General features: G+C 42.1%; 2 protein-coding genes across 2 annotated transcripts; both read right to left on the bottom strand.

Moving 5' to 3' along the window:
* Positions 1-949: 949 nt before the first annotated feature.
* LOC115791819 (rho GDP-dissociation inhibitor 1-like) lies at positions 950-20,238 on the bottom strand. The gene is made up of 6 exons (XM_030746126.1): positions 20,099-20,238; positions 10,746-10,934; positions 9,761-9,844; positions 4,812-4,888; positions 3,993-4,056; positions 950-2,775 (listed from the first exon to the last, which is right to left on the bottom strand). The coding sequence occupies exons 2-6, from the start codon at positions 10,930-10,932 to the stop codon at positions 2,576-2,578; spliced, it is 612 nt and encodes a 203-aa protein (XP_030601986.1). The 5' UTR covers positions 10,933-10,934; positions 20,099-20,238; the 3' UTR covers positions 950-2,575.
* A 3,071-nt stretch (positions 20,239-23,309) lies between these two features.
* Positions 23,310-25,661, bottom strand: LOC115791740 (THO complex subunit 4-like). The gene is made up of 6 exons (XM_030746005.1): positions 25,363-25,661; positions 24,527-24,700; positions 24,297-24,444; positions 24,134-24,200; positions 23,801-24,011; positions 23,310-23,702 (listed from the first exon to the last, which is right to left on the bottom strand). Exons 1-6 carry the CDS (start codon positions 25,555-25,557, stop codon positions 23,682-23,684), a joined length of 816 nt encoding a protein of 271 aa, XP_030601865.1. The 5' UTR covers positions 25,558-25,661; the 3' UTR covers positions 23,310-23,681.
* Positions 25,662-27,318: the final 1,657 nt, after the last annotated feature.

The raw sequence follows: 27,318 nt of genomic DNA, 5'->3' as shown, positions 1-27,318 counted from the left end.
GTTTTATTATTTAAAATAATATCATCAGGGACTGTTGGGCCTCGGGCACTTTCACATTATCAAATCTGGCCATCCTTGAAAAAAAAGTTTGGACACCTCTGATGTATGGTGTAAATAAAATGACTGCTGGAGTTGCATAGTTTATCCACCAGAGGGCACTCGTTAACTTCCCTGTTTGAAAGTACAAAGCTGCTGGTCCGAGCGTAAACGAGTAATCCACAAACAAGTTTATTTTGAAACTGCAGTCTCAGATTCCCTGAGTACTCATACCTGCAAATGTGAAATCAATTTATATTTTGTATGTCTGAAAGAAAAAAAAATGTCCATCCATTCATTTCCACTTATCCTGTTTGGGGTCGCAGGGGAGCTGGAGCCTATCCCAGCTGACATAGGGCGAGAGGCAGGGTACACCCTGTACAGGTCGCCAGAGAGACAGACAACCATTCACATCTCTGGGCAATTTAGAGTTTCCAATTAACTTAACCCCAGTAAGTGCATGTCTTTGGACTGTGGGAGGAAACCAGAGAAAACCCACACAGACACGGGGCGAGCCCGGGCCATGGTGGACTCGAACTCAGGCCCCTCAGATGTTATTCTGTGAGGCAGCAGTGCTAACCATCACGCCACCGTGCTGCCCAGAGGTGGGTATGTGAGATTTTTAAATGACCAAATATTGTTACATTGTTTCAGAATCAATAATATGGCAATAAAACATTAAAATTAAAGAGCAGATGACCATGGCAGATGTCACGTATTAGAGTTACTGCATGTGGTATGAAAGATTTACTGTAGCTTCAGATTTTAAACAAAAGCAGAGACGGAGCCAAAATGTTGGATCGAGTTTTAGAGCTGCTCTGATTTACCTGCAGCTTTAACGTCTCTCAGCCTCAGTGCTGAGCGACCTTTTACTCACACATTTATACTGTAAAAAAAACTGTGAATCTGAGGCCACGTTGAGCAAAATCTTTATTGACTGAGAAGAGCAACCACAAATGATGATAGAATATACAACCCCACCAGCATGCCAGCGTTTTCATAGAAACTGTACAATGTGAAGGAATGTATGGATCAGGAATTCATCATCAGAAGAACAAACAAAAGCTTTACATCCACGTGTTCTGGTACAGTACAAGTTTGATTCAAATTTAATGTCACTGGTCAGTTGCGGGTTTAAAACCTTCCTTCATTAAATAGCGAGCATGTGTTTTCTCTTAGTGTCGCCTGACTCTTCATGTCAGTTTTCCTCTGTCTGCGGGTGAGACCAGACGCCGCCGAGGTCTCCGGCAGTGGCGGCAGCAGCAGACGGCGCCTGGCTCAGCCTCCTCCACACCTGAGATCTCCTGACTGCAGGGATCTGAACGAATGAGGGGGAGCTTCTTGGAGGGGTGGGGGACGAGCGTTAAGGCAGGGGGGGGGACAAAAAATCTAAAAACATTTGTTGCCGTTTTCCTCCATGTGATCGTAGTTGGTGCTAAGGCCTCGTGGCTAAAAGGAGCGAGAGTGCCAGGCTGAAATTTCTCCAATTGTTAACATTCAGTTCCCTCCGATTACAGGAAGTGTTTAATGTGGGCGTGTGCAGAGCTGCCATTCAGTAACCCGTATAAACAATCTCCACTACAACAGGGCTACTGGTGGTTATTGGTTGGTAGCGAGAGCGAGCCCTTCGTATACAGACTAGCTGATAGCAAGCGCTGCTCGTGCACACAAGGCATGCTAAAGAAATATTAGTTGATACATAAGGCAGCTACTTTTTATGCTTTCCACTCCCTTGTTCACTTTGGCCACGCCCCCCATCTGACAGGGCATGTGTGAGTACATTTAGGGAAGAAAGGGAGGCGGCGCAGAGCAGCTCTGAATCAATGTGTTTCTCTTTTTATTTCCTCAAGGCAGGTACTGGTAATTATTATCAAAAGATAGCGAGCGAGTAGGTAAGCAAAACGAGAGTGGAGCGGGTGGCGGGCGGGAACCGGGGAGGTGGATGCGGTGGGGTGCGCTAAGAACAGCTGATTAACTGTGGTGTGAATACAGTCACAATACACAACCATTGATACTGTTATATAAAAAAGGCAAACAGAAATTGATTGTACAGTTGCTTTTCCACATGTACTTATACTGAGAGAGGAAGACACCGTTCGGGGGGAGGTGGAGGGCGGGACTTAATCTCTTCAAGCAGTGAAAACTGGGACAAAAAGAGGAAGCAGAGGAGGGCGGCGGGCACGGGAGTAAGGTGCTACTTGGCACAGCTCGGTGGGGCAGGTGAGTGGATGGACAGAGGTGCAACCAATGAAACGCTGAGCAGGGAGGGAGGTGACAGAAGGGGGGGGGGTTGCTGCTACTGCTGCTGCTACTGGTGCTGCCAGAGCGGGGCGGGGGGGGGGGGGGTTAAGACAGTGAGGCATGAAGTAAGGCATGAAAGCATGAAATGCATGACAAAAATCAAGAAGGCAGAAATGGCGGTGGATACATGGCAGGGACGGGGAGGATGAGGAGGAAGATGGAGGAGGAGGGGGGGGCTGAGGAAATCCCTCACGGCCCCCCCCCCTCCACGCCCAGCTCCAAACACAAAGGCCTCTTTCTAGTCTTTCCAGTCTTTCTTGATGTTCAGGTTCCACTCCCAGGACAGGTGGTCGTGCTTGTCATCGTCGGTGAACTTGGATTTGATGACGTAGTTGCCGCGGGCCAGAAGGCCTTTGGGCGCCTCCTCCACTGTGGTCAGGAAGTCGTACTCAGAATCTCGCGGCCCGTAGCTGCCCACCATGTAGTCTGATTTATCAACTGTCAACAAATAAGAGAAAATGTTACATCCTTACATCATATTTATACACCAATGCTCAGCTGAGGTTTGTCTTGGGGGGGGGGGGGGGGGGGGGGGGGGCAGAAAGATGACTCAAAGATTCACTGGAGAAAACTCCAAAAAAGACATTTTAGGAAAAATTTCATCCTGCAGGACGAGCTATTATTACAAGAGGAGAGCTGGACATTAACCCAGCAGCAGGACCCGTATCTGAGCAACACTGCCGGAGCCCAGGATGACCTCCAGCGAGCTACTCGTGTCAGAAACACCCTGTGAGGACGGCATGAGGGCCCGACGTCCTTTATTGGGATCTGTGCTCACAGCCCAGCGCCGTGCAGCACGACAGGCAGCTCAGTCTCAACTCCACGCTGCGCTGGGAGATGCAGCAAGCCCTCTTGTCTATGTGCCTTGCTGGAGGACCTGAACAGATGTGCAGGAACCATCTCATTTATTTTCGTGAGTCCTCTTGTTGTTGCCTCTCCTGTCTGTCGTCACTTTCATTTACACCAAAGCACGCTTCGTTGTTTGTTCAGCTTTTCGATTTTCTTTCCAGACGTCACATCCCTTTTACTCACTTTACCTCAGAGCTGCTGGTACACCTGTGTTCAGGTGTGACACAGGACTCCTCCTCTGTGCTTAGATTTCAAGGATTTTTTTAAAAGAATTTTTTCTGTTTCGTTGAGAGGAAACGATTACAAATTTACTGATAAACTGAAGGTGTGCGGACATAAAGGGAGGGGTAACTTTGAGACTGGGGTCTGTACATGTCTGAATGCAAACCAATGAGCTGTAACTGTGGCTAACACCCTCAGGACAGACACTGTTCTGTGAGCAGTGCGCTGAGAAGCAGCAGCACGTTTCCAGGCTTTTTGCTTCAGAGGAATTCTTTAACAAAGAGCCAAAAATAAAAAAAAAAGCTTCACAATGAAATTATCTGTAAAAGAGGTTCATTTTCATGTAACGTCGCCTCCCTCCAACATCTACAGCCGGTCAGATAATCTCCAAACTAACATTAGCAGCTCATGCAATGAGGAATGCAGCAGCCGCGCATGCTTGGATATAAAAAGACTCATTAGCAGCACGGCTAATATGAGGCTCTTATTATTGTGGTCGGCTGCTAGCACACAATCAGCTGATGCTCATCATTTACAGTGTGCAGCTTGTTTGGATGGTGATCTTCAGAGGGAGAACCACTCACTCTTCATTCCTTTCCTGAACGTCTGCTGCACGTACTTCAGCCCCGACACGATCTCCCGGTTCACCTGAGGACACAAAGACGTCGCATCATCAGACGTGTGGACGGCAGATGGATCAGATTTGGAAAGACTACAGTTCCGTGCAAAAGTCTTCAGCCCAGTTCTTGTACCTGACTTAAGAGACGAACCTGTAACGTGTCTACACATAACAACTTGGCACAGAACCAATTTTAAAATGTATCTTTGGGCACTTTGTTGGCATTATTTGAATCTATGAAAAACACGGTTTGACAAGCATAAATCGTATTTTTGCACCAACAGGGTGATTCCCAAAATGCTATTAGCTGAAAACTTAGCATATCTCTTTAAGCTAATAAAAAGGCTGTTTTCAGCCTGTGAGCATCACCTCTCCTGCTGGAGACTGTTTAGGATTAGCAGAAGACACTGGATATTTTGTAATTTTTTTTTAGCAGCTTCAAATGCTTTTTGTGGCTGTAAAACTGTGATGCTGTGTTCAGAGCTGTTCCAGACAAAGAGAAATGGTGTCTCTCGTCTTTTTGTTGTATTTACTTCCTCTGAGCCCACATTAGACTCCGTGGATTCAGAGGAAGCGAGCAATATTTCCTACATTTTTTTAATATCACAGCATCATCGATCAGCAATGTGCCAACAAAGAGCTTCTGTGCCAACAGCGTTTCTGTAAAATGTGCCTCAGAGTTTTGAAAACATCACTGTTGGTGTCAGCTGTGTCACGCATCAGTGGAACAGTCACACACGGTCTACAGAGAACAACTCATTTTTAAACAGGCAGCAGCGCTCACCTTAAAGCTGATCTTTATTCTGTATTCTACTCCCTCCTTCAGGACAAAGGCCTGCTTCTTAAAGGCTTCCAGGTCTCCTGTGAGAAACAAATCACAGATGATGGACAAAATCCTGATTCCTGAGTCTCAGAGACGCTAACACAGCATCTCCTTTACATAAATGTTACACTGAGAACTCGTTATCTGTCTTACAGAACGATCTATGATCAATTTATAGTGGACAATCCCTCGCGCTGATATTGATAGTTCAGTCTTTGCTGACCTGTGACCCTTCCTGTGTCATATTTTCCCTGCCGGCTGCCTCTTTGCCAGGTTGGTTACTATTATTACAATGGTCTTGGATTTAGCTGCTTCCCCAAAAATAAGATCTGGTCCTGCACTTGGATAAACTCCAACTCTATCATCTTGGTCACTCAACCCATGTACTCGGATCTGCTATGAGCTTGAGAGCTACTCGAACAAGAACCTACAACAGATGGCGCTACGCTGAGCAGCAGAGGAGAACCATCCAACCATCACCGGCTGCAGTCCGAGATGGAAGTCTGAGTTCATCTGCAGGATGAGAGACTTACTTATTTATCTTATTATTTATCACAAATAACTAAGTAAATCAAACATTTGCACAGAACCTTGGAAAGAGTGAAAGCTTAGAGAGCCTGCAGGACGCAGGGATGTTACGATATAAGATTTCACTTCATAGTGACTTCATTTATTCTTTGACTTTTTGGCAAAATAAATCTAAAACACAAATACATGAAGGCAGCCGTGCATCTGTAACCACAAATGTTTTTTTGGAAAAAAGGGAACAATTAACAAATGTTTGTTTCACTGACACAATACTGATATTTCATTTTTAAATATCACAGTTACTCTGCGGCACACTCAGCGCAAAACACTTGTTTTAACCTGATCATCCAGGAAAAATACAAAGTTTTTACCCTCATGATTCAATCTTGGAATTCACTGAATGGTAATTGTTGCAGGTCCTTTAATCACAGAAACATCAGTGAAGCATTTGTGTTTCACCACTCTGTGAAACACAAATGCTTCGGTCTCATCACACTCCAGGTAAAACATGCTGCTCACACACACAGTGAGCAGTGAGCTACCATTTTAGCCTCTGAGCCTTCAGTTTACATGTAGTTTCCATGCTGATGCAGTGTATGATTTTAGTACTGTGACTGTCACTGGATTACTTTATACTAAAAAGGAATAAAAATATAAATAAAGATCCTTTGTTACATTTTGCAGTGTCTTCTTCAATGATTTGTATGCATATTTATGCACATTTATTCCTGTCACAGGTGATGCCGTCCTTGGGAAGATGAGTCTGAAAATGTGTCGCTGCTGTAAGTGCTGATTGTCGATAAGTGGGTCAAACTCGGGGCTAATCAACCACAACCAACTGGAAATTGCTTTAAAGCAGAGGCGTGAACTTTCTCCCAGGCTGTAGCATCTCTGCTACACCTTTCCTCCACAAACTCCTAACCTCCTTTTTGCATTAATTTGACCAAAGTAACTTTTTTATTAACAAAGTGCACCTTTTACCTTCATAGCAGTGACATTTTTTTAACCAATCCTGAAAGCCCAAACCTAGCAGTCAGGTGTTCTTAGGAACGGTCCTCACAGAGTCACATGACCTGGAAGCATCTATGATGGGAGCTGGTCAAATTTTCTAAATACTGAGGAAAGGTGTTTCAGTGCTTCCTTTATAGCCTCCTTTAGCAGAGGATACACTGAACCATCCTTTATGAAAGGAAGGAGATGATGTCATCCCATAATTCATGGTGAAACACTACTACTAACAGAGAGTCTCATTAAAAGCTGAAGTTACACCAGATCACGTCTCTACATGGAGGTCAAAATATGACCTCACCTCCCCCAATATCACCAACATGCTTGTGTGAACTCCGGCTGTGGGCATCAGTCAGTCGTGTACCACAGCTGAGGTACAAGAACAAGACAAGAAATGAGAACAGGGAACTACTGGAATGCTATTATGCATTTAACCCCAGTGAAAGGAATGATGGGTTCTAGACTAATATACACTAGAGACTGGTTAGGTACAATGCTACAGCAAGGGGGAGGTGTCATCATCCCCCAAACTCTGGTACCAAGCCCCAAGAAAAAGAAAAAACCGGAAACCCTCCACGACTGATCATACTACTACAGAAGTACCCTCTGAAACTCTACTAGAAGATGTACATTGTAAATTGAACTGAAAAGGGCTGAAGCCACGCAAAGACTCTCAGCCTTCGCCAACTTGAAGCCAGGAGAATAAACCAGATATTCTCCACTGAACCTCGAGTCTTGATCTCCAGAACAAACTGGCCCCATCAAACTACCAGCCTATAAAGAAATCCTGTGAAATTCAACTGTTTTGGAAGGTTTGGTCATTTCTTGTTAAGTTAATGAATAATTTGAATAATCGAGATCATAATTATTGACCAAAATAATCATTAATATATTGTATTTGCCTAAATCACGCAGCCGTACATGACAATAACACATTTGCATGCCTTCTTTTGTTTCCTACAATCAGCGAGTCCTCGGGACTCTAAAATTAAATGGCGGTCCCACTGGGAGCTGACCACCATGTTGACTGTCGCTGCCTGTTGTTCCCAGGCCTCTAAAAAAAGCTTTTGAACTCAGTAGTTTGTAGCATGTTCCTACTGAGTACGTGTCCTCTTCCTTCGAGTCCTATTAAATCCAAGCTTCAGAATAAACTAACAACAACAAAAAAAAAAGCCACAAACTTCTGCAGATGCTAAGAAACATTTTGAAATTCGGACAGTTTGTGTATTCCGGTTTAATCCTCTGCTCCTGAGATACAACAACGGACAACTTAAAGCAAAACACAGCTAATTCTCTTCCTTCAAGCTCACCATCATCAGTCCGTATGATCACAGCAGTAACAGCCTAAAGTTTTTGGCCATTTTTAAGCAATTTGAATCTGTGAGGTTACATTTTAGTGGTACAATATTACTGCTATTTTTGGTTCCTTGGATAAGAGAAGAAATGACAAAATATTAGTGTCAGAGACTTTGACAATTTTAAAATCTCCTCAGGGGAGAAAACTTTTGGTTTTCAAGGCGCTTTCTGCCTTAACAAGAGTTCAATTCATGACAGAATACTTCTTAAGCCTGAAAACATTCAGCTCTAAAGAGCTAAACACAGGCGTGTGCCTCAGGGCTATCTGGGACTCAAAACTAGAATTAATGGCAGGATTTTTAAAAAGTCACAATCAGTCATAATGGACTATTTTGCCTTTATTTACTGAGTGCGCAGTCAGGACAGAAAAGCTGCAGCGATGCAGTGAAAATGAGGCGCAGGACAAAATGTTCTGGACTGATCCAAATGTAGGCCAGCTGGGCCGACGTCTGCTCCAAAGGAGGGAGAAGATCCAGTTCAGACCTACAAACTGTGAAACTCTGGAATATTTTGAGTTCATTTTTAAAGTTCTGCACCTGATTTAAAAACAAAATCCAGTCACTGCAGTTTGTGCACTTCTCCCTGCTTCTGTGATGAGTCAGTAAATCGTATTAATATGAACAGCAGCACAGGTCCCGACCTTCACAGAGTAACTGACGCTGGATGCAGTCGTAATAAGCAGAGTCTGCGCTGGGCCTGTGGGACAAATACTTACGAGAGCTCTGAATCAGGATTCAAGATGATTTGAAAGAAAATAACAATGTGTGGAAACTGTGAGGGAAGAACGCGCTGTTGGCTTTGGCTGTTTAGCCTGGCCTCGAGTCTCATTGCAGTTATGAATGTCTGCAGCGTCCAACAACATTTTTCTCCCACTGGACCTCCGACAATAACAGAACAGAGTTTTACTGGCCCACAAGAGAAAAAAGGCATTTCAGTTATTTTATACACCAGGGCCAGGGAATTAATTTTCCCAGAGGGCCACGTGAGAAACTGGGACTGCTGTGGACCAATGAGCTGAGCTCAGTTCTGCTCAATATTAATTTAATCTTTTTATAAAGTGCTAACAGTCAGAGTAGATGTTACAATTAGGCAGTGAAAATGTGAAATAACGTCATCAGCTTTTGGTTGAAGAAAAACAGCAGTTACTTTAAATAAAAGTTGTACGCTTCACATGTGCTTTTAGATACGTTTTATAGGCCACATGTATCTTTTACACGCAAATACTAAAAAAGTACTCTGAGAACAGCCTCTTTATCTCATTAGCTTCATTTAATGTGAAGAAAAAAATGACTTTTTAGTGACAGTTTGTTTCTGTGGTTTGCTTCATAACTCAGAATGAAATTAAGATTGTTTAATTATATCATCTTATAATTACAATTATTTTGGTTTATACTGTAATTACTCAGTAAACTTTAAAATATCATGCACATACTGAACTCAGCAGGGGATTTCCATGAACTTAAAACAAAATATGAAAGGAAAAAGTTATCCAGGTATGCAGATGGGTATGAAGAGGTGTCGGGGCAGCTGGGAGTCGAAACTGAAAGCCAGCTGCAGAGGACTGGGTCAGACCCCGAGTGATACGCAGACAAATGTAACTGCAGGCCAATTTTTAATAATGCTTCTCCAGGTTTCCCTGCAGGAACCTTTTGAATTTGACTTCCTCTTCCTCCGCTCTCACTGATCAAAGGCTTTCTTGAGGTCATTTTGGCTCAAGCTGAACTAAACAGCAAAGATTTGAGCTTCTAGGGAGGGGCAAAAACACATCGACATCGGGGGGGGGGGGGTGAGTGAATGCCAAATATTGTTTTAATGTGATTATTTGGTTTTAATAAGCTTGGAAATACAAAATTGGATTTAAAATCCAATTAATTAGTCACCCAGCCCTTGTCACTGGCTGGGCTCCAAATGGACCAGCAGTTGACCAATCAACACCTCCAAAATACTGCCACTGGTTATTGAATGTTTGGATTCAGTAACATCACTTCTACTTTATTTCTGCCTGAACAGGGACTCACCGCACAGGTCCAGGATCAGGGGCTCTGGAGCGCTCTCACAGACCAGACTCATTCGGATCACCTGGACATTGGGAACGTTGGGATCTGAGAGAAAGAAACAGATTCAGTACAGACACAGCAAATATACTAACTTATATTTATTCTTAAAGACATTCCAAAGTCATTTTCACATTCAGTCCACTCAGACCAGACTACCAAACTCCAGACATGTATAAGAAACTCGCACGTGATGGAAAAATCAGCTGATCGAGTGTTTGAACTCAGGGGAGCTGAAATCAGGACGGGCTGCTGTAGTTGGGACAGATTCTGCATTAATTACTCTTCAGTTTGCTCTCAGTTCCAGCAATTCAGACTTCTCTCTTCACAGCAGGTCAGCGTGCAGATCATCAGTGGTTGTAAGACGACACTCAGATGCAGGTTATTATAAAGACACACAACTTGCAACCCACAGTGCAGATAGTCTGTTCCTCTATAGATGGGCTGACCAGGTCACTTTTTAAAGTCACTCAGCCCACAGTCGTTCAGTCTCCAGCACCAGAATCTTGGTCTGCATTTAGTGATGGTGGTATTTTTTTTCTGCTCTGGAAAGATGGAGGACCACTGAACCCTCAGCAGGTGAGATCTGGGTGATGAGCTGTGGTTCACCAAGGCAGTAGAACAGGGACCATCACTGACCAAAGCAGTGGAGCTGGACATGGGACGAGGAACTTCGAGAAGAGGCAGCAGCAAATTAGTGCTGTTACTAATGTAACAGATGGTGTTATTTTAGCTTTTTTTGTGTGGGCGACCCTCTTCTTTTTTCACACACATACGCCCACACTACTACAGATACAAACATGAGGATTAATGCTCACTTGAAGTGTGAAGTGTATCTTTAATGAGCATCAGCTCTGTGTTTGCTGCTCCCTAACCCCCAGCGAGACACACACACACACACACACACACACACACACACACACACACACACACACACACAGTGTATTACCAGCCTCAGTGATCCCAGGGCCAAGCAGGGCTTCCTTATATTTGCGTAGGCTTTCGTCATCCTTATCCAGCTCATGGATCTCCTTCACCGTCTTCTGTGCTGGTGGCTTGTAGTTCACTGGCTCTGGCTCCTCATTTTCAGCGGCGATAGCTGCTAGCTGCTCCGTAGTCACGTCATCGTCAGCCATGTCTGGAGAGGGAAAAGCAACTGCTGCCGATGACCGAACTCTGCTGTGATAGCATCTAATCACAGATCTCTGAAACAGCTTTATGAACGAGGCGTCAAGCGTCCCATGACACAGTTATTTAGGCCGTAGGAAAACAAACATGTTTCTTTGGCACGACAGAAATGAGCGTGTTTTTTCTCACCACTGCTACATTTATTCATGCATATTCCAAGAAACAAGCTCACAACACTCTACACCGCAGATGTATCTATTTGTTATGTGCGCCAGGAAGATTTTGAAGGATAATAAGTGCAGGAATAATATTACTTTTGTCCTCACGAACCTGCAGATAAGAAAACCATCTCATTCATTTTCAGGACTGTCGAGTCAAACTGACGCAGAGACGATGGGTTTGCATTTCATTTGCACACAAACTAACTGTGTTGTATTTGTATGTTGGAGGTTAATGCTGCTCAAACAGGCCGCGTAACAAAAGCAGGAAACACTCTGCTTGGACAGGCTCACATTATGACCCCCCACCCCCACACCACAGACAAAACAGGCCCTGAATGTACCGCTGGGCTTCAAGCATCCATCACTCACAGTTACACTTTAGTGTTCGTTTCCATTATTAATCACTTAGAAGTCGCCACTTTGATCTTGTAAATAATTACAGCAGCATTTTGAGGAACCTCAGGTGCAGCTCTGTGGACGACACGAACGCTCAGTGACGTGGAAAAACCAGCAGAGTGAATTCAGGACGTAAACTAGCTTTGGTCAGATGACTCTACTGCTGAACTGTGCTGCTCCATTACAGCAGAAACATCAACGACTAGACATTTAGACGGATGTCAGGAGCATGAAAGGAGCCATTTGAGGTGATCCTGATTCCTGGACGCCTCCGAGGAGATGGGTTTCAGGCATGTGGGGGGAGAATTTACAAAACATGTTGCATCTACTGAAGCAGACGTTGGATTTGCCCACCCCAGAGTATTAACGGCCACAAAGAGAGCAATGGCAAACACTTAAGAGTGTGGGTGAGAGATGCTGGCAGGTGTACCCCACTGATCACCTTTCTCCTACAAATTCACCCATGGAAACATTTGACTTTTTCTCCTTCGAGGCAGATCGCGTTGACCACGATTTTCCATCGTCTGTGTTGAAGCTGAACTCAAACGCGAGCGAGTCTGAGCTTTTAGGGAGGGGTGAAAGCTCACCGCTGTACAGGAAAAGGATCCAAACAGAGCAGATGTTTTCCCGTTATTCCGAGTATAAAAGTTAGTGAAACGATTTCAAACATTTTAAGCACCATGATGATTTCACTCACTGTTATCATGATTATTTAGAATTTAACTAGACATCTCTGGGATTTAGATATTTTCTCATAACTGATGAACAAAACCTTAAACTGCTTACTCAATATAATTATAATTTGCTTCAGCCAGTTCAGTAATATAGCAAACGAAGCTGTGTGTCTTCATCTCCACCCAACAGTCCTCAGCGTGCAGTGTTTTAATACCTACTTGACAGCAGTTTACATTTCAGCAGCAACAGAGGGACTTAAATCCTCCGAGTCTCCATCCTCAGCCTCAACATGGAGTAAACTGTGGCTATAACTACAAAACTTTAAAGACTGAATGTTCCCGTTCACCTGATTATCGTATCATAAGTGTGCGTCTGTGTGCATAAACTAGCAGCCGTCTGAGAAACGTCTATAAGCAGTGCAGAAGTGAACCATGTGAGGAGCTGTAGCCATAAACGTGCCTGTGCAGGAGCCAAAAACCTGCTCACATTTTCCCCTTTTCTTCTCCTTACAATCCCCCCATTATATGTATAACCTAGATCAGTCTTTTACTGGTTCCTCAGGGAAAAAAAAAATTACCCACAAAAAGCCAATTTAATCACTTTATACACAGCTCACTTATTCTATGAGAAAATATCATCATCTATTAGTAGATTCATATATTTTATCTTATAAATCTATATCAGAATAAAATAGCGGTTTGGAATAAATGTAGCAGAGTGAATGCTGTGCCCGTCTTTAGACTCACCCCTGCGAGCTGCTGCACAGAGACGTGCTGGCTGCTGTCAGCCTGCAGCAAACTTTACAAGAAATCTGTCCAATTTAAAGATCTACTTATTTATCTTCACGCAGACAGCTTTCATTTTAGCTTCGTCTCAATTTATTTGTGCTGCCGCTGGTTACCCTCAGGGACAAACCAACCCTCACTTTAACCCCGCGCAGTTAGAATACGCCCTTTATTTTCATTCAATGGGTCTCCAAAGTCTGAGCAATCAGGTAACACAGAAAATAATCATTCTAACTGACACACATCAAAAACTACTAAGTCCACATGATGTAGCTTTTCTATAGTTTAAGCCAGTGTTTCTCAAACTGTGGGGTGTGCCCCACCAGTGGGGCGCGGGGTCATGACCTGAACATCGGGTTAATTCTGACAGCTGAACAAGGAAATTAGAATATGTTAGCAGGCACGTTAGCTTAGCGACTAGCGAAATTCTCCACCGTCACCGTCTTTTGTGATGCCGCCTTGTCGGACCTCAGGGTCCGGGAGGGGGCTTCGCGTGAGGCGCGAGAAGATTTCATCCAGCTAATTGGGGCACGATGGTTTAAGCACATATAACTGAGGCTCCACCACTTTCTAAAAGGTAGCATGCTCATGTGCTTTCACAGGACATGGCTTCTGAAGAAGTTAATAATAGTGATATTAAGAAGCCTCCTCTTGTTTTGTACTGACTAACATTAACATTCGGACATTTCAGGAGCGCACTGAATCCAGTTTGGCAGACCCGCCTCACTCGGCCTTCAACAGGCTCGCCAAAGAAGCCAGGAAGCTGGAAGAAACTTCATTTTCACAAACAGAGGAAACATGCAGGAGCCTGTAGCCTCATCATCTCAGTGTGTCGCTAAAGTTTACATCCTCTGTGTGGTGTGGGGTTCTTTTGGGTTCATCTATTTTTGTATCAAACAACAACAACCTGCAGGGCAACAGCACAGCCAATCCAGGCTCTGTTACACCCTGCCAGCCTCATACAAACATTAAATATGAAGGAATACAGAATTTAATGGAAGCAGGACGGTTCTGTGAACTTGAGCAGCAGAAATCTTTCTACAGCTGTAGCTTGTATATAAATACAAATCCGTATGGTGAGGGATAAAAGATGGCTGCAGCCACCATGAAGCCACTCACCGATGTGTGAAGTCTGGTTACAAAACTTCAAGACTTCTGCTGTCACCATCTTTCTGTTTTGAAACCAGATGTGACAATACTGTCTATAGACATGCTTTAATGTAATATAAAAATACATGCATCAGACGGCCTTCTCATGTACAATTTGGTCCACGTAAAGTTTACTAAAGAACATCACAAACAGGCAGGCCTAATTTTACTGACAATTAAACGTAATAAGTGGGCCAGAGTAGAGGTTCCAACGGACCAGATTTGGCCCACAGGCCTTAAATTTTGAAACTTTGCTTTAAAATCTCAGGTTCAGACGATGTCAGGGGTCAATCGAGGTCAAAGTTTATGTGTTTTTGTGCATGTTAGTGTTAGTGTGTGTATCGATGCTTAATTGTGTTAGTGAACGAGTGTGTGTGTGTGAGCCTTTAAAGAAGCATGTAGAGGTTGCAACAAAAAGCACATCAACATGCTCAGAACCTGCTGACGGTTCACGTGTTAAAAACTGATGTCAGTAATAATTCAGTGCCTAACAGCCCCGAGTCAGTGGCTCAGAGTTTTACTGACCCCATGTATATTTTGGCTGGCCTGTTAAAAAAAAAAAAAAAGAAGCTTTTATTTGTATTTATTTTTTATATTAATACAATTTAATATAAAATGTGTATAACATATTTTCTTACTCATCTAAATCTGAAAAAGAATGCCACTAAAGCCTTGAAATAAATCTGGTCTAGTACACCCCGTGCCCCCCGTTAGGCTCTCCCCTGCATGCTGCAGAAAGTTCTGTCTCCACGTTAAAAACTACGACAGCATCGTCTCCACTGCTGCTGTTATCAGTCTCTCCACTCAGGAAAGTAGAGACTACTTGGCCTGAATCTTGTAATACATTTTTATTCACATGCATACTCCACGTTTCTATTTCAGGTCTATTTTTAGTCACAAATGTGGGTAAAACGCTCGTGCTGACATAGCGACAGCCGAGCACTACAGAGCCGAGGATTAAACAAAGCGTCGAAGCAAAGACGTTACATCAAAGATTTTTTTGTAACGAAGTGATTCCAGTTCCTCGATGAATCACTGCAGCCCTAGTTTTCCTCAAAAAGTAACACGATGGAAAAATCTGAAGCTGTGAGGGGATCTACGCAGGAACTGGGAATATAAAAGGTCTTGTAGCAGCAAAGGTTGAAGTAAGTGAGTTAAACTCTTCTCAGCTTTGAGGTGAACATCTTAAGCGACCACCAATGTGAGCGAATTATACCACTGATTGATTTATCACTGGGTGGTAAATTCATTAGAGGGTTACCTAAGCAACCAGAGCCTGCAACGTTCACCAATGCAACCGACAACCTGAGACACAATGAGCCAATATATGTGGACTGGGCTTCAGAAGTGCTGCTATTTGACTACCTGTATAACCACTTAAATTAGAAATATCAACAAAAAAAGTATAAATCTCTTTCTTTCTTTTACAGCTTCTGTAAAGTTAGAAAAACAGACTCCCTCTCACCTCATTGTACTCTGAAGTGTAATTTATATTCCAAAAATAAATGATATTAAATATGAAATTATATTTTGCTCTTCTGCCTTTGAGCAGCAAAATATAATTTATTGAATTTCTACACTGGGCATTGGTGCTGTTCTTTATTTCATGCATGACATGAACTTTTTAAGTATCAGTATACCAGTGATCAGACAAAACATCCATTTTCTTTGGCTTATCCACTTCAGAGTTGAGGGCCTGTCATAGGGCGAGAGGCAGGGTACACCCCGGCCAGGGCTAACACAGAGAGACACACAACCATTCACACCTATGGGCAATTTTAGCATCTAACCTAACCCCACTAACTGCATGTCTTTGGACTGTGGGAGAAAGCCGGAATACCCGGAGATGCCGGGAGAACACGCAAACTCCACACAGAAAGGCCTCGGCCAGAGGGTGGAATCGAACCCAGGACCTTCTTGCTGTGTGCTGTGAGGCAGCAGTGCTAACCACTCTGTGGCTTTTCGAGTAGTTTAAATGTGTTCCATTTTGTGGATTATTGGCAGCGCTGAGGAGGACATGTTGATGGGGACCTGTATTAACTGTGCACCTTTCTCACCACACCTGTCCCCAGGTTCTTCCATATTCTAAGACCAACTCATGCCAGCCTCCCGTTTTGAGGCTTCTCGTGGTTTCACAAGCTGCCAGACTATCTATGAAATGCAGTCTGCACATAGAAGCCAAATACTGCATACAATTTCAACACATATGCCAAAGCAACCTGGCAACACTCAACACGATTCAAAGGTTGTGTGTGCAGCTAATCTCCGCGCACACACACCAGCTGGATACTGAACAAATCAACTGCTACCTTTACCTTAAGCTGCAGCTGGACTCTTTTCTGCAAAGAGTCAGTGAAGAGTGATACTTTTAAACACACAAAATTATTTAATGGAGGGTTGAGCCATATGTGTGAGTTGTTGAATTTGGTAAAGTTAAAGAAATTAAATTGAACTAAGCTTTATAATGCATGAAGTTAGTAGTTAATAATGCATAAATGAAATGAAACAACACCCTCTTCCAACCGTACGCATCGAGTTGCAACCGTTTTCATTAAAATAAACTGATCTGGATAATTTGATGAAAATTTGATGTTTGTATGGCACTGCAGTGTCACCATGATCGTTTCACACATCACTCCTGCTGGTTCTGCTAACTTGGTCTACTTAATTATATTTGGGAAATATTTATAAATCACAGTTACGCTGGGTCATAAACATATCTTCACACATCACGGGTCGGATGAATGTGCTACAATAGTTAAGACCGGTAAAAGAAAGCCTTGAATCACACAGGGTCTGAAATAGGGCTGGGCGATATGGCTAAAAACTGTATCACGATATAAGTACTTCATATCGGTCGATATCGATAATTATTGAATTTTTTTTTTTACCTATTTAAAATAAGGACTAGGAGAAAAAAATGCTACATTTAAACATTTTATTTCAACATTATTTAAACATTTTTATTTCAAATTTAACCTTCCTCAGAAATGGCAACACAACCATGAAAAACACTCAAATAAAAAACCATCCTTATCCTTATATATATTAGTGCTAGGAGGTGCTTTAGTGCCTTAGGAGGGTCAAGAGCGTGAAGCAGATTTCTGTAACCCGGCATCTCGACTGTATTGACTGGTTGCATGTCTTTGGCTATATGATATGCCACTGCCTGGGTTATTTCTTTATAACGTTTGGATGATTCATCATAAGGCACTGATGTGGAATACCTTTCCATAGTGGTCTGTTGCTGCGGTCTTGCAACAGCAGATGCTGGTTGCTGTCGAACTCGGCTGTGCTCCAAAGGGATCGGCTAAGGTGGTAAAACAAGTTAGTCGTATTGCCGGTGTTACACCAAATTCTGCGACCCATCATATTCTGCGACCACAGGGGGCGATAGCGTACATCCCTCTGCATGTACGTGCTGAATACCAGCGAGAAGGAGACTATTTACGTAAACTGCGTAAGCACCAAAACAGGAGATTGTAAACCTTACGGAATATTATTTCGTTCGCATTGACGAAGGAAATGCGTTTTTTTTTATTTGACATTGAACACAGACATTGAACATTGAACACATTCAATGCAACGGACCGTTGCATTGAATGCTTTTATTCTATCGTTTGAAATACATAAACCCACTACTACCCATCCTTCAATAAATTGGTAAACGATAAATAAATGTTGCAGTTTACGTAAATAGTCTCCTTCTCGCTGGTATTCAGCACGTACATGCAGAGGGATGTACGCTATCGCCCCCTGTGGTCGCAGAATATGATGGGTCGCAGAATTTGGTGTAACACCGGTCTTGGCGGGGACGACAGTCCTGCACAATATGCAGACGACACTGGTCTGAGTACGGTCCGACTGACAAAATCAGAAAAACTGCCACAGCGGTGAGCTTTCCACTTTTCACCATGTCTCACACCAGGCCGGTTCAAGCAAGTTACACAAACAAGAGGGCGCGCACGAGATAACGAGGTGGTGCAACCAAGTTTGATACTGCTCCATGATTGGCTATTAGCATGTCACTCCATACGTTGCTAGGCACCAGAGGACCGACCAACCAATCTTGCTTCACAGGCGAGTGCATTTAAAGCGGAATCTTTGCTCTGGTTTATTCCAATGAAAAAAAAATATATCGAACGTTCTATCGAGCGCATTTTCTATTGATATTGATTATGTGTCTATCGCGATACATATCATTATCTGTTTATCGCCCAGCCCTAGTCTGAAACCAAGCTGTTGACACCTATGCTTCTTATTCTTAGTTCTAACCATATGCCAAATAACAATTAATAATCCATATCTAATGAGCTTCAATTGTACAAACATCCTGACACAATAAAGTCTGAACCATAAACTATTTCTAACACTAATAACTGTGTATTTAAACACTCACACCACCCCATTCACCATGCTTTGTAATGCTAGCTAGCCAAGTATGTACGCCCCAGCTGTGACATCATCACAACCCTGTAACCATTTATACTGGTGCAACGGCCTCACTGCCGTCTTCTTATGAGCAATACGGGCTGCAACTGCAACAGAAAAACCCTCCACATCAACGCTGGTGCAGGAGTATTAGAGAAAACAGGAAGCAAAGCCATCATAAAGTTTTCTTCCTTTCTCCGGAAAGTCTCATAATTTCCAGCTGTTGCAGCATTGCCTTCTGTATGATCACCACACCATCGTTTGCCAGGGTGACATAAACAAACCATAACAGTGTGTAACAGGCTGGGAAGGGCTCCAGCTGCATTCAAGAACAGTAAAGATAGATGGAGGATGAAGAAAAGGCAGCAGAGAGGAGCTGTGTCTGCTGCTTTTTAAAATAATTAGACAGATTTGGCATCATTTCTGCTCAGTTTGTTTCTCTGCTCAGCGCTAACAAGCAAAAAGTCAACAAGCAGCCACAAAGTGGCGTTATACCTGTCTGACCTACACAGCACTGACTCCATGTGCTAAATATTTAAGTTCTGTTGACAGAGCGTAAGAGTAGATTCATGATGACAACTTATGACAATTATTCTAATAATCTACATACACCTGCCAGAGGAATGAACCACTAGAAACCTATATAAAGACTCACTTAAGCACTAATAATAATAATAATAATAATAATAATGTATCAGGAAATCTCAAAATATTTCTGTTCCCCCCGGAAGGCTTGGCTGTTATTTTGTCGTTTGTAATGTAGATAAATTTAATCTCTGATGAACAGAGTGACAACAAGATATTTTTAAAAAGTATAATTCTTCTATTTTGTAGAGGTTTTGTACAGTTTTGAGTGCCCAAACTAAGACACGGTATTAATCAACAAAATGAGCAGTTTGTCGGTCAGATTGTGTTACTGTGTTATTGTCTGCTTCCTCCTGCAAGGAAGACATGTAAACAAAGAGTTTCCTAAATTTATTTTTCCTGGCACATCAGCGACAATTAAATTAAAAACAAAACGGCTCTTTCAGTGAAATTTAATAAACAAGTGTTTATTTTAAAGATAATTTCACGGCTCTTTGCAAATTTTACTCAATTATGTAATATCCGCATGAATCCAGATTAACCGCAGCTACCATCGTGATCAAACTGTAAATATTATCAGTCATCATTAGCCGGTTATCAACCCTCTTTGTGAGACAGCACGTCAGTTTATCTACAATTAATTAGCCTGAAGCATTAAAATGATTAATGCTGAACAATGTGGCTCAACTTTTCCTGCCGCCGACCCCCCTCTCACACAGGGTGGGACTGAGGAGAGAGACAAGTGGCTAGCTCAATAACCGCTGGGAACAATTCAGCCGAGCTAACCGGAGCCTGCGGCTAACGTTAGCATGACAAGTTATCATCAGCTGACGGGAGCGGGCGCGACAGCGGAGCGGATTCAGGGACGCGCGCCGGTTACGGTCGCTCCTGAGAGGTCGTTGGAAGCTGTCCTCGAAGCTGGAGACGCTTACCTTTAAATTAAATGCAGTAGTGTTTTCAGGAGCCTTTGCAGTAAGTGCGTTCGTTGCTCTCCGGGCTCTCCTGCAAGTATGGCGAACAAGGGAACGGCGCCGCCCCGTGCGCCGCCCGCGCGTCACGTTTCCGGGAGCGGGTCCGCGGCGCGCACGCTCTACGCAAGCGACGCGCCTTCAAAGATCAAGTTTCTGTTTAATTTATGGTGCATGTGCGTATCACTCATTTTACCCTGATAAAGGTTACAGAGGAGGGGAGGCAGAGGATAAAGGGGGTGAGAACAAATATATTAATGCAGCAGGTCCGTTATTGCTCCGCCCACCGACAGGTGCAGGGAGGTTAAGTTTTCGGTCGCATCTGATTGTTGGCAGGATAACTCAAAACGTTTTGAACCAAAATTGATGAGACTTTTTGATTTGATTTCATTGTTTTTTCAAGGTCAAGGCCACCAAAAAAATTGCCTAAAATTTAAAAAATATCTCTGAATGTTTCATCTATTGATGAAATCTGGTACTCAGGCATCAACACTTACTGTTGATCATTTATTGTCTATTTCTATTTTAAATTAGAATACTCACAATAATGCAAAGTGAACTACAAACCACAAAAATCACACACATATACAATTCATATGTCCACAAATCTTTTTTTTTCCATTTAGTTTTTTAGGGAACATAAACAATCAAATATATCCAGACCGCCATTATCTGTTCACGTAGATCTCATTATTTAAATAAAGATATTAAAATCATGTTTTACAGATTTTTTAAGCCAGTAAAATTCATGTATAGTGTTTGTGATCTAGTGATTTATGCTGGAGTAAGACAGAATTGGGTGGTATCGGCACATAAGCTAAAACTCCAACCTAAACCTTTTTTATTATAAATTGCTGATTTCTTTACATCTCATTACTACCATTATTTAACAATAACCATGACCTGGACATGTATAGTTAATTGAAAAGTTTTAACTTAATGTAAAATACATCTTCCACATTACCTTCTCATGTATTTTTTCAACAAGAAACCTCTACCTGTCCACAAAAAGAAACATTAGAAATCTGCCTTTCTAACATAAAGTCAAGCAAAATAATACATTTTAGCTGTATTTAAAAAATTAACACTGCTGCCAAGTTAGGAACAGAGTTGTCCTTTTCTTTTCTTACAGGGTCACTCGATAACTTACAGTAACTGGGAATCCTGTCCAATCTATCAAATAGAGCATGTTTGACATATCTGACATACATACAGGAAAAATGCAGTCGCACTGGCAGTCGTTGGGCTTTTCTCCCTTTTCCACTACTCTGTCCTCCAGCCCGTGAACATGTTCAAGTATGTCTCAATTCCTAAAATGCATCTGGAGGAGAGAGACGAGGCTGCGGGAGGAGCTGTGATCGAGGATGCACGTGTGTCGTTCACACCATATAAAGCAGTGAGGCCCACAGCTGGAATATACAAACTATGGAGAGAGGACGACTCATCAGGACAACTCATCCTTTGTGATTGTAAAAAGGAACGATTCCTTGTCACATTGCTCCATGGTGTGAATTGCATTGAAAGTAGCTCTAAATATAAAAATGGCAGTTTGCTTATAGTAAAACTATTTCCAGTGAGTCCTGTCACATATTTAACTCGCTTGGCTTTAAAATGATGGCTCTGAGGTGAGGGTATCTCATTTAGATAAATGGCTGCTGCTTCACTAAAATGCAGTAAAAATGTATTATTTTTGCTTGACTCAGTGTTAGAAAGGCTGAGGAGCTTCTTCCGCTCTCCTCAGGTCTCGTCCTCACTTCCTTGCCTTGCATCTCTGGTGGGAGGGACAAGCCCCCTTTCTCACTTTTGGTTGTGTATCTTCAATTCCTTTCCTTGTATCTTAGTCCCTCCCACCAGAAATGCAAGCTGAGGAGGCAAGGAAAAGACCCAAGGAGAGAGGAATCAAGGAAATGGGCAAATATGAGATATCCTCATTTCAAAACCTGCCCTTCAATTCACAACATTTTGATCACAGCAACATATTTTTCTAGAGGCCTGTGTCCCACACTGTTGAGGGTATATACACTTCCCCATGCCTCCTCAATGATAGCTCCTCCTGCAGCCTCCTCCGTCCTTCAGATGCCTTTAAGGGATTGAGAAATCCTTCAACATGGAACACTGAGCTTTCCAGGTCAGAGCCAGAAGGACAGGTGACCCAAAATTATATCAAGCACAGAAATCTGGAAATCTAGGCCGTTCCCACAGAATGTAAGATCCATCCTTCTGCGTGGCTCTGAATGCTGACACAGGACCAAGAAATCAGTGCTTTGCAGGAGCTTGGACATAAAAATACAGCAAATTCAGAATTCAAAATCCAGAAAAGTCTTCTCATCTACATGTTTTTGCTATTGTTTTTCCGTCTTTTCTACGGCAGTGCCTCCAGAGGGCAGCATGGCCGCAGTTCACCTATCTTCCCATGTTTGTTTGCTTGTCTTCTTGGATGGGTGTTCTGTTAACTGTAATTTCCCCATTGTGGGACTAATAAAGGTATCATCATTTAAAAGCATGCTTTAGGATGACTTAAAGAAGTGGCCGACTACGCTGACCCGATTTCCTTCAGCAGGTTGTTCCAGAGCCTCAGGACCTTGGCTGCAAACAGTCCTCTTTAGTTTTCAGTGAACAGACAGATACATTCTATCAAATAGGGTGATCAATCTTTACATCAATTATAGAACGTACTGGGGGCTAATGTAAAAATGCCAAAACAGGAATGTCGTGATCCAGCAAGGAAAAATACTTCCGCAACAATCCACACATGAAGAAATAAAAGCATTAAAATAATTCTAAGATGATATAAACATGACTACATTAGTTTCATGATGTGGTGCTAAAAATGTTCAAATCAGATGTACTGAGGATATCCTGAGAGCAGCATCAAGATGAGGAAAAGCAAAGACAGCGCAGCGAAGGGACGGGTATCTCACGGGCACAAGCAGCAGAAAGAGCCCGAGAGGGTGCAGCCTTATGTCACATGGGATGAAGAGCATGAAGAGTGTGGTGCTGTGGAAATGCAGTTTTCCAACATTAAGAAAAAAAAGACAGAAGCCAGCCTACATTTAGTTGAGTGCACTTTCAGCAGCTGGCCTGAGACAACATGAGGTGACAGCAGTGAACATCTGGCACAACTCTGAAGAGTCCAACAAAGACGACAAGAGACATTTTTCTAAAGATGACTCAATATAATGTTTTTATGTACAAAATCCTTTGAACATGTCCACATGTCAAATATACAGTACTGAGTGACAGAGCCAGTGTACATTAAAATTCAGCTTGTTCTAATTTACATTCGACAGTCTGTCATTAAATCACGTTTATACCATTACAAAGAGAACAAAAGAATCCCAATGCAGGTTTAAGGCAAGAATACTTCCTGAATCCTCATAACACAGTTAGCTATAAAAATAGAGAAATTTTGAAAATTTAACAAAAAGATAATGGTCCATACAAAATGCCTTTAAAACACAAGCGTCATAAAGCCTGATCATCACATCCAATTAACCGCAAAAAAAAAAAAAAAAAAAAAAAAATCAGGAAGGGGAGCATCGTCCTTTTAACTGGTTTCCATCTGACACTAAAAAAAAAAAGAAAAAAAGATATGATTAGAAAACTGTGTTCACAGTACCACCAAAAACAAGAATGGAGCTGATTTTATGCAGCCTGATTAGATACCTCGGCATTGTAAGCATCCAACTGGGCGTCCAGCTCCTCTGCGGAAAGCTGAGGTCTGTTTCCGCCTCCCCTCCCGCGGCCTCTGAAACCTCCACTGCCGCTGCCTCTGAAACCTCCACTGCCGCTGCCTCTGAAACCTCCACTGCCGCTGCCTTGCCGCCTTTCAAACCTGGGCTGACCGAGCCGGGCACGATCAAACCCTTTGTTTACACTGCAAACAGAAAAAAGAGTCACTCCACCGGGTCTGTAAGACGGGCTTCTTTGCTGAGACCCGACTATGAATAAGCGACAGATTGTTTTGAGCATGTTTGCTTTAATAAATAAATAACTAACCCCTGTGTATACGGTCTAGCCTCTGTGTTGAACTCTGAAGTGACTTGCTGTATTTTCATGGGGCGGCCTGCAAAAATAAAAACCACACAACAAAGTATAAATTAAGCAGTTTAAGCAACACCTGTGTGCACATTCATAAACAAACAGGGAGCCAAATCCTCACCATCAAGAGGGACGCCGTTATAGTGCCTCATGGCTTTCAGTGCCTCTTCCTTATTTGCAAAGTGGACGTCTGCAGTTCCTTTACTGCGGCCGGACCGATCGTAGTGTATAGACGCTTTCTTCAGTGCCCCGAACTCCGCAAACAGCTCCTAGAAATAAAAACTGAAACATCAGTACCATTCCCCCACACCTGAGACGAGCAAAAATCAAACAACTGAGCTGAGTGAGCACCTTGATATCGGAATCAGAGACACCAAAGTCCAGATTGGAAATCAGCAGCTTGCCGCTGTTTCCACCATCGTTTCCGCCACTGTTTCCGCCACTGCTTCCTCCACTGTTTCCTCCACGTCCACCAGTGTACTCCTCAAACATGTCATGCTGCCATTTGTCGGGTAACTCTCTTGGCTGTGGAGACAAAAAAAAAATACATGCATCTTAATTCATCTTTTGCTCCAGAAAACTCAGGCTACTCAGATGGACACAAACACTTCGACTGCTTGAAGGTTATTAAAAAATTTTGATAACTCATCAGGCTAAGGGCATCATCCAGGTCTTCAAAAGAAGAGTCCACTTAAGATAAGATAAGATAAGATAAGATAAAACATTAATGATCCCACGACGGGGAAATTTGCGCATTAAAAGAGACTGAGTGGGTTTCTTCAGTGCCTGAAAGCACTCTTCTTTCCACAGAGGTGGTGAGTAAGGCAGTGAGTTTCCACAGGTTGGAGAAAGCAATTCACTCTGCAGTCAAGAAGCCCAAAAAAGCCGTTTTGCCAGAAGAAGAAAAAAAGAGAGGGGACATAAAGGTTTCTTTGGGAACAATTTTCAAATACTGCGCCAACATGCTGATCTAAATAAAAGACCAACGGGTAAAAACCCACAGAGTGGAAGAAATCAGCGTTTGGGAGGCAGAAAAAGTCCCTGAGAGTCCAACTGGTTCAGAGCTCCGAGCTGCTCCTGTTAACGGAACCATGCTAGAATCCGGAAGTCCGTTATCATGTAATTACACCTTTAATAACGCATTTTTAAAACACATTTCCACGATTTCAACTACTTCTCTCCCATACCCTGGTGTACGGCGTGGGTCTGCTGTTTCGGGTGAAGTTGCTCTGTCGGCCCCGCGCCGGCCTCGACGGCCCGCCGCCTCGACCTGAGCCTCCAGCACGGACGGACGTTCCTCTTCCGCGGCCTCCTCCGCTGCTTCCTCCTTTCCTGTTCATTTTGATAATATCATCCAGAGACATGTCCATCTTATCAGCCATGGCGTCGCTCGATATTTATTCACCGACAATAAAAGCAGACAAAGGCGCTTCAAAAGCGGTTGCTGTTTATAAGCCGCCGGCGGCGCGGTGTTGAAATCACCGGAAGTGTCGTCACAGAAAAGCGCCACCTGTTTTTTAAAAAAACTTTATTGAACAACAATAAAAGTTGTAAACATTTAAAAGGATGCACACACATATGCTTAGTCGGAAAAATAACGCCAGTGTGTGGCTGTCAGTTCTGGTTTTATTTTCTGTTTATATTGTTATTGTCACTTTTTTTTTTTTTTTTTTTAATTCAATTTATTTCGAACAATCAAAATAAAATAAAAAACAACAACGAAAAATAAATAAACGTGTAGGAAAATAAAACATACATATATCCATATATGCATATATACACATATTCACCTATATAACAAACACAAATCAAACATCAATAAATAAATAAATAAAATGACCAGCAATGTATTTTATAACAATCTCAAGGTGTTCGAAAAGGGAGCAGGAAGAAGCAATAGCTTATCTAGTCCTGTCCCCATTGCCTTTTACAAGTTCATAATTAAACTGAATTATAATATTAACCAAACATTTTAACCAGCATGCATGGCTACACACACCTACCCATGCCAAAGTGCCCTGTGATACAATCTACCCAATCTTCTATAGATCATTTTAATGTACATGAAGCTACAATCCAACAATAACAAAAATAACAAAACATCTCATTCGTATTTATACACATTATTTATATGCTCCTTATATTTTTTCTTGAATTGTGCAATAGTTGTACTTAACTTAATTTCATCATCTAGACCATTCCACAAACGCACTCCACAAACTGATACACACATACTTTTAAGATTTGAGCGAACACATGGTTGAACAAAGTTACATTTCCCTCTTAGATCAAACCTTCCTTCTCTATTTTTAAAGAAATTTTGAATATTCTTTGGAAGCATACTGTTTTTTGCTTTAAACATCATCTGAGCAGTTTTAAATTTTACTAAATCCATAAATTTCATAAGTTTTGATTTAAAGAATAGTGGATTTGTGTGTTCCCTATACCCAACATTATATATCATTCTCAGTGCTCTTTTTTGCATAATACATATTTTTTGTAGAGAACTCTTATATGTGTTACCCCAAACTTCAACACAATACTCCAAATATGGTAGTAACATTGTACAGTATAAAGTGTGCAAAGTTTTAATATTCAAGATATGCCTATTTTTCCCTAATATCCCTATAATTTTTGCCATCTTATTACACACATGTTTGATATGGGGTTTCCAACATAACTTGTGGTCCAATATTACTCCTAGAAACTTATGTTGAAAAACTTGCTCAATCCTTACATTATTAATTTCTAACTTTACCATAGTATTAATTTCTTTATTTCCAAACAACATAAATTTTGTCTTAGTTAAATTTAAAGATAATTTATTTCTGTCAAACCAATATTTAAGTTTATCAATTTCTTTACCAACATCATCCAAAACCTGTTTTAGATCATCCCCAGTATAAAAAATAGTTGTATCATCAGCAAATATAACAAAATTCAAAACATTAGTCACTCTACATATATCATTAATATACATAATAAACAATTTGGGACCCAATACTGAGCCTTGAGGAACCCCACATGTAATATTCAAACATAAAGATTTGGACTGACCAATTTGTACACATTGCTGTCTGTTGTCAAGATAACTTTTCAGCCAGTTATTTGCTACCCCTCTCACTCCATATCTTTCCATTTTA

This window comes from Archocentrus centrarchus, chromosome 1 (genome assembly GCF_007364275.1).
Source record: "Archocentrus centrarchus isolate MPI-CPG fArcCen1 chromosome 1, fArcCen1, whole genome shotgun sequence".
NCBI lineage: Eukaryota > Metazoa > Chordata > Actinopteri > Cichliformes > Cichlidae > Archocentrus > Archocentrus centrarchus.
The sequence above is the reverse complement of the archived record's forward strand: the minus strand, read 5'-3'. Positions and strand labels throughout refer to the sequence as shown.

Coding starts and splice junctions, on each gene's coding strand:
- LOC115791819 (XM_030746126.1), bottom strand. CDS start 10,932: ATGGCTGACGATGACGTGACTACGGAGCAGCTAGCAGCTATCGCCGCT. Junction 4,889..9,760: donor CCTGATCCTGGACCTGTGCG/GTGAGTCCCTGT, acceptor TGTTTCTCACAG/GAGACCTGGAAGCCTTTAAG. Junction 4,057..4,811: donor GAATAAAGATCAGCTTTAAG/GTGAGCGCTGCT, acceptor TTGTGTCCTCAG/GTGAACCGGGAGATCGTGTC.
- LOC115791740 (XM_030746005.1), bottom strand. CDS start 25,557: ATGGCTGATAAGATGGACATGTCTCTGGATGATATTATCAAAATGAAC. Junction 24,701..25,362: donor GACCCACGCCGTACACCAGG/GTATGGGAGAGA, acceptor TTGTCTCCACAG/CCAAGAGAGTTACCCGACAA. Junction 23,703..23,800: donor TGGATGCTTACAATGCCGAG/GTATCTAATCAG, acceptor TTTTTTTTTTAG/TGTCAGATGGAAACCAGTTA.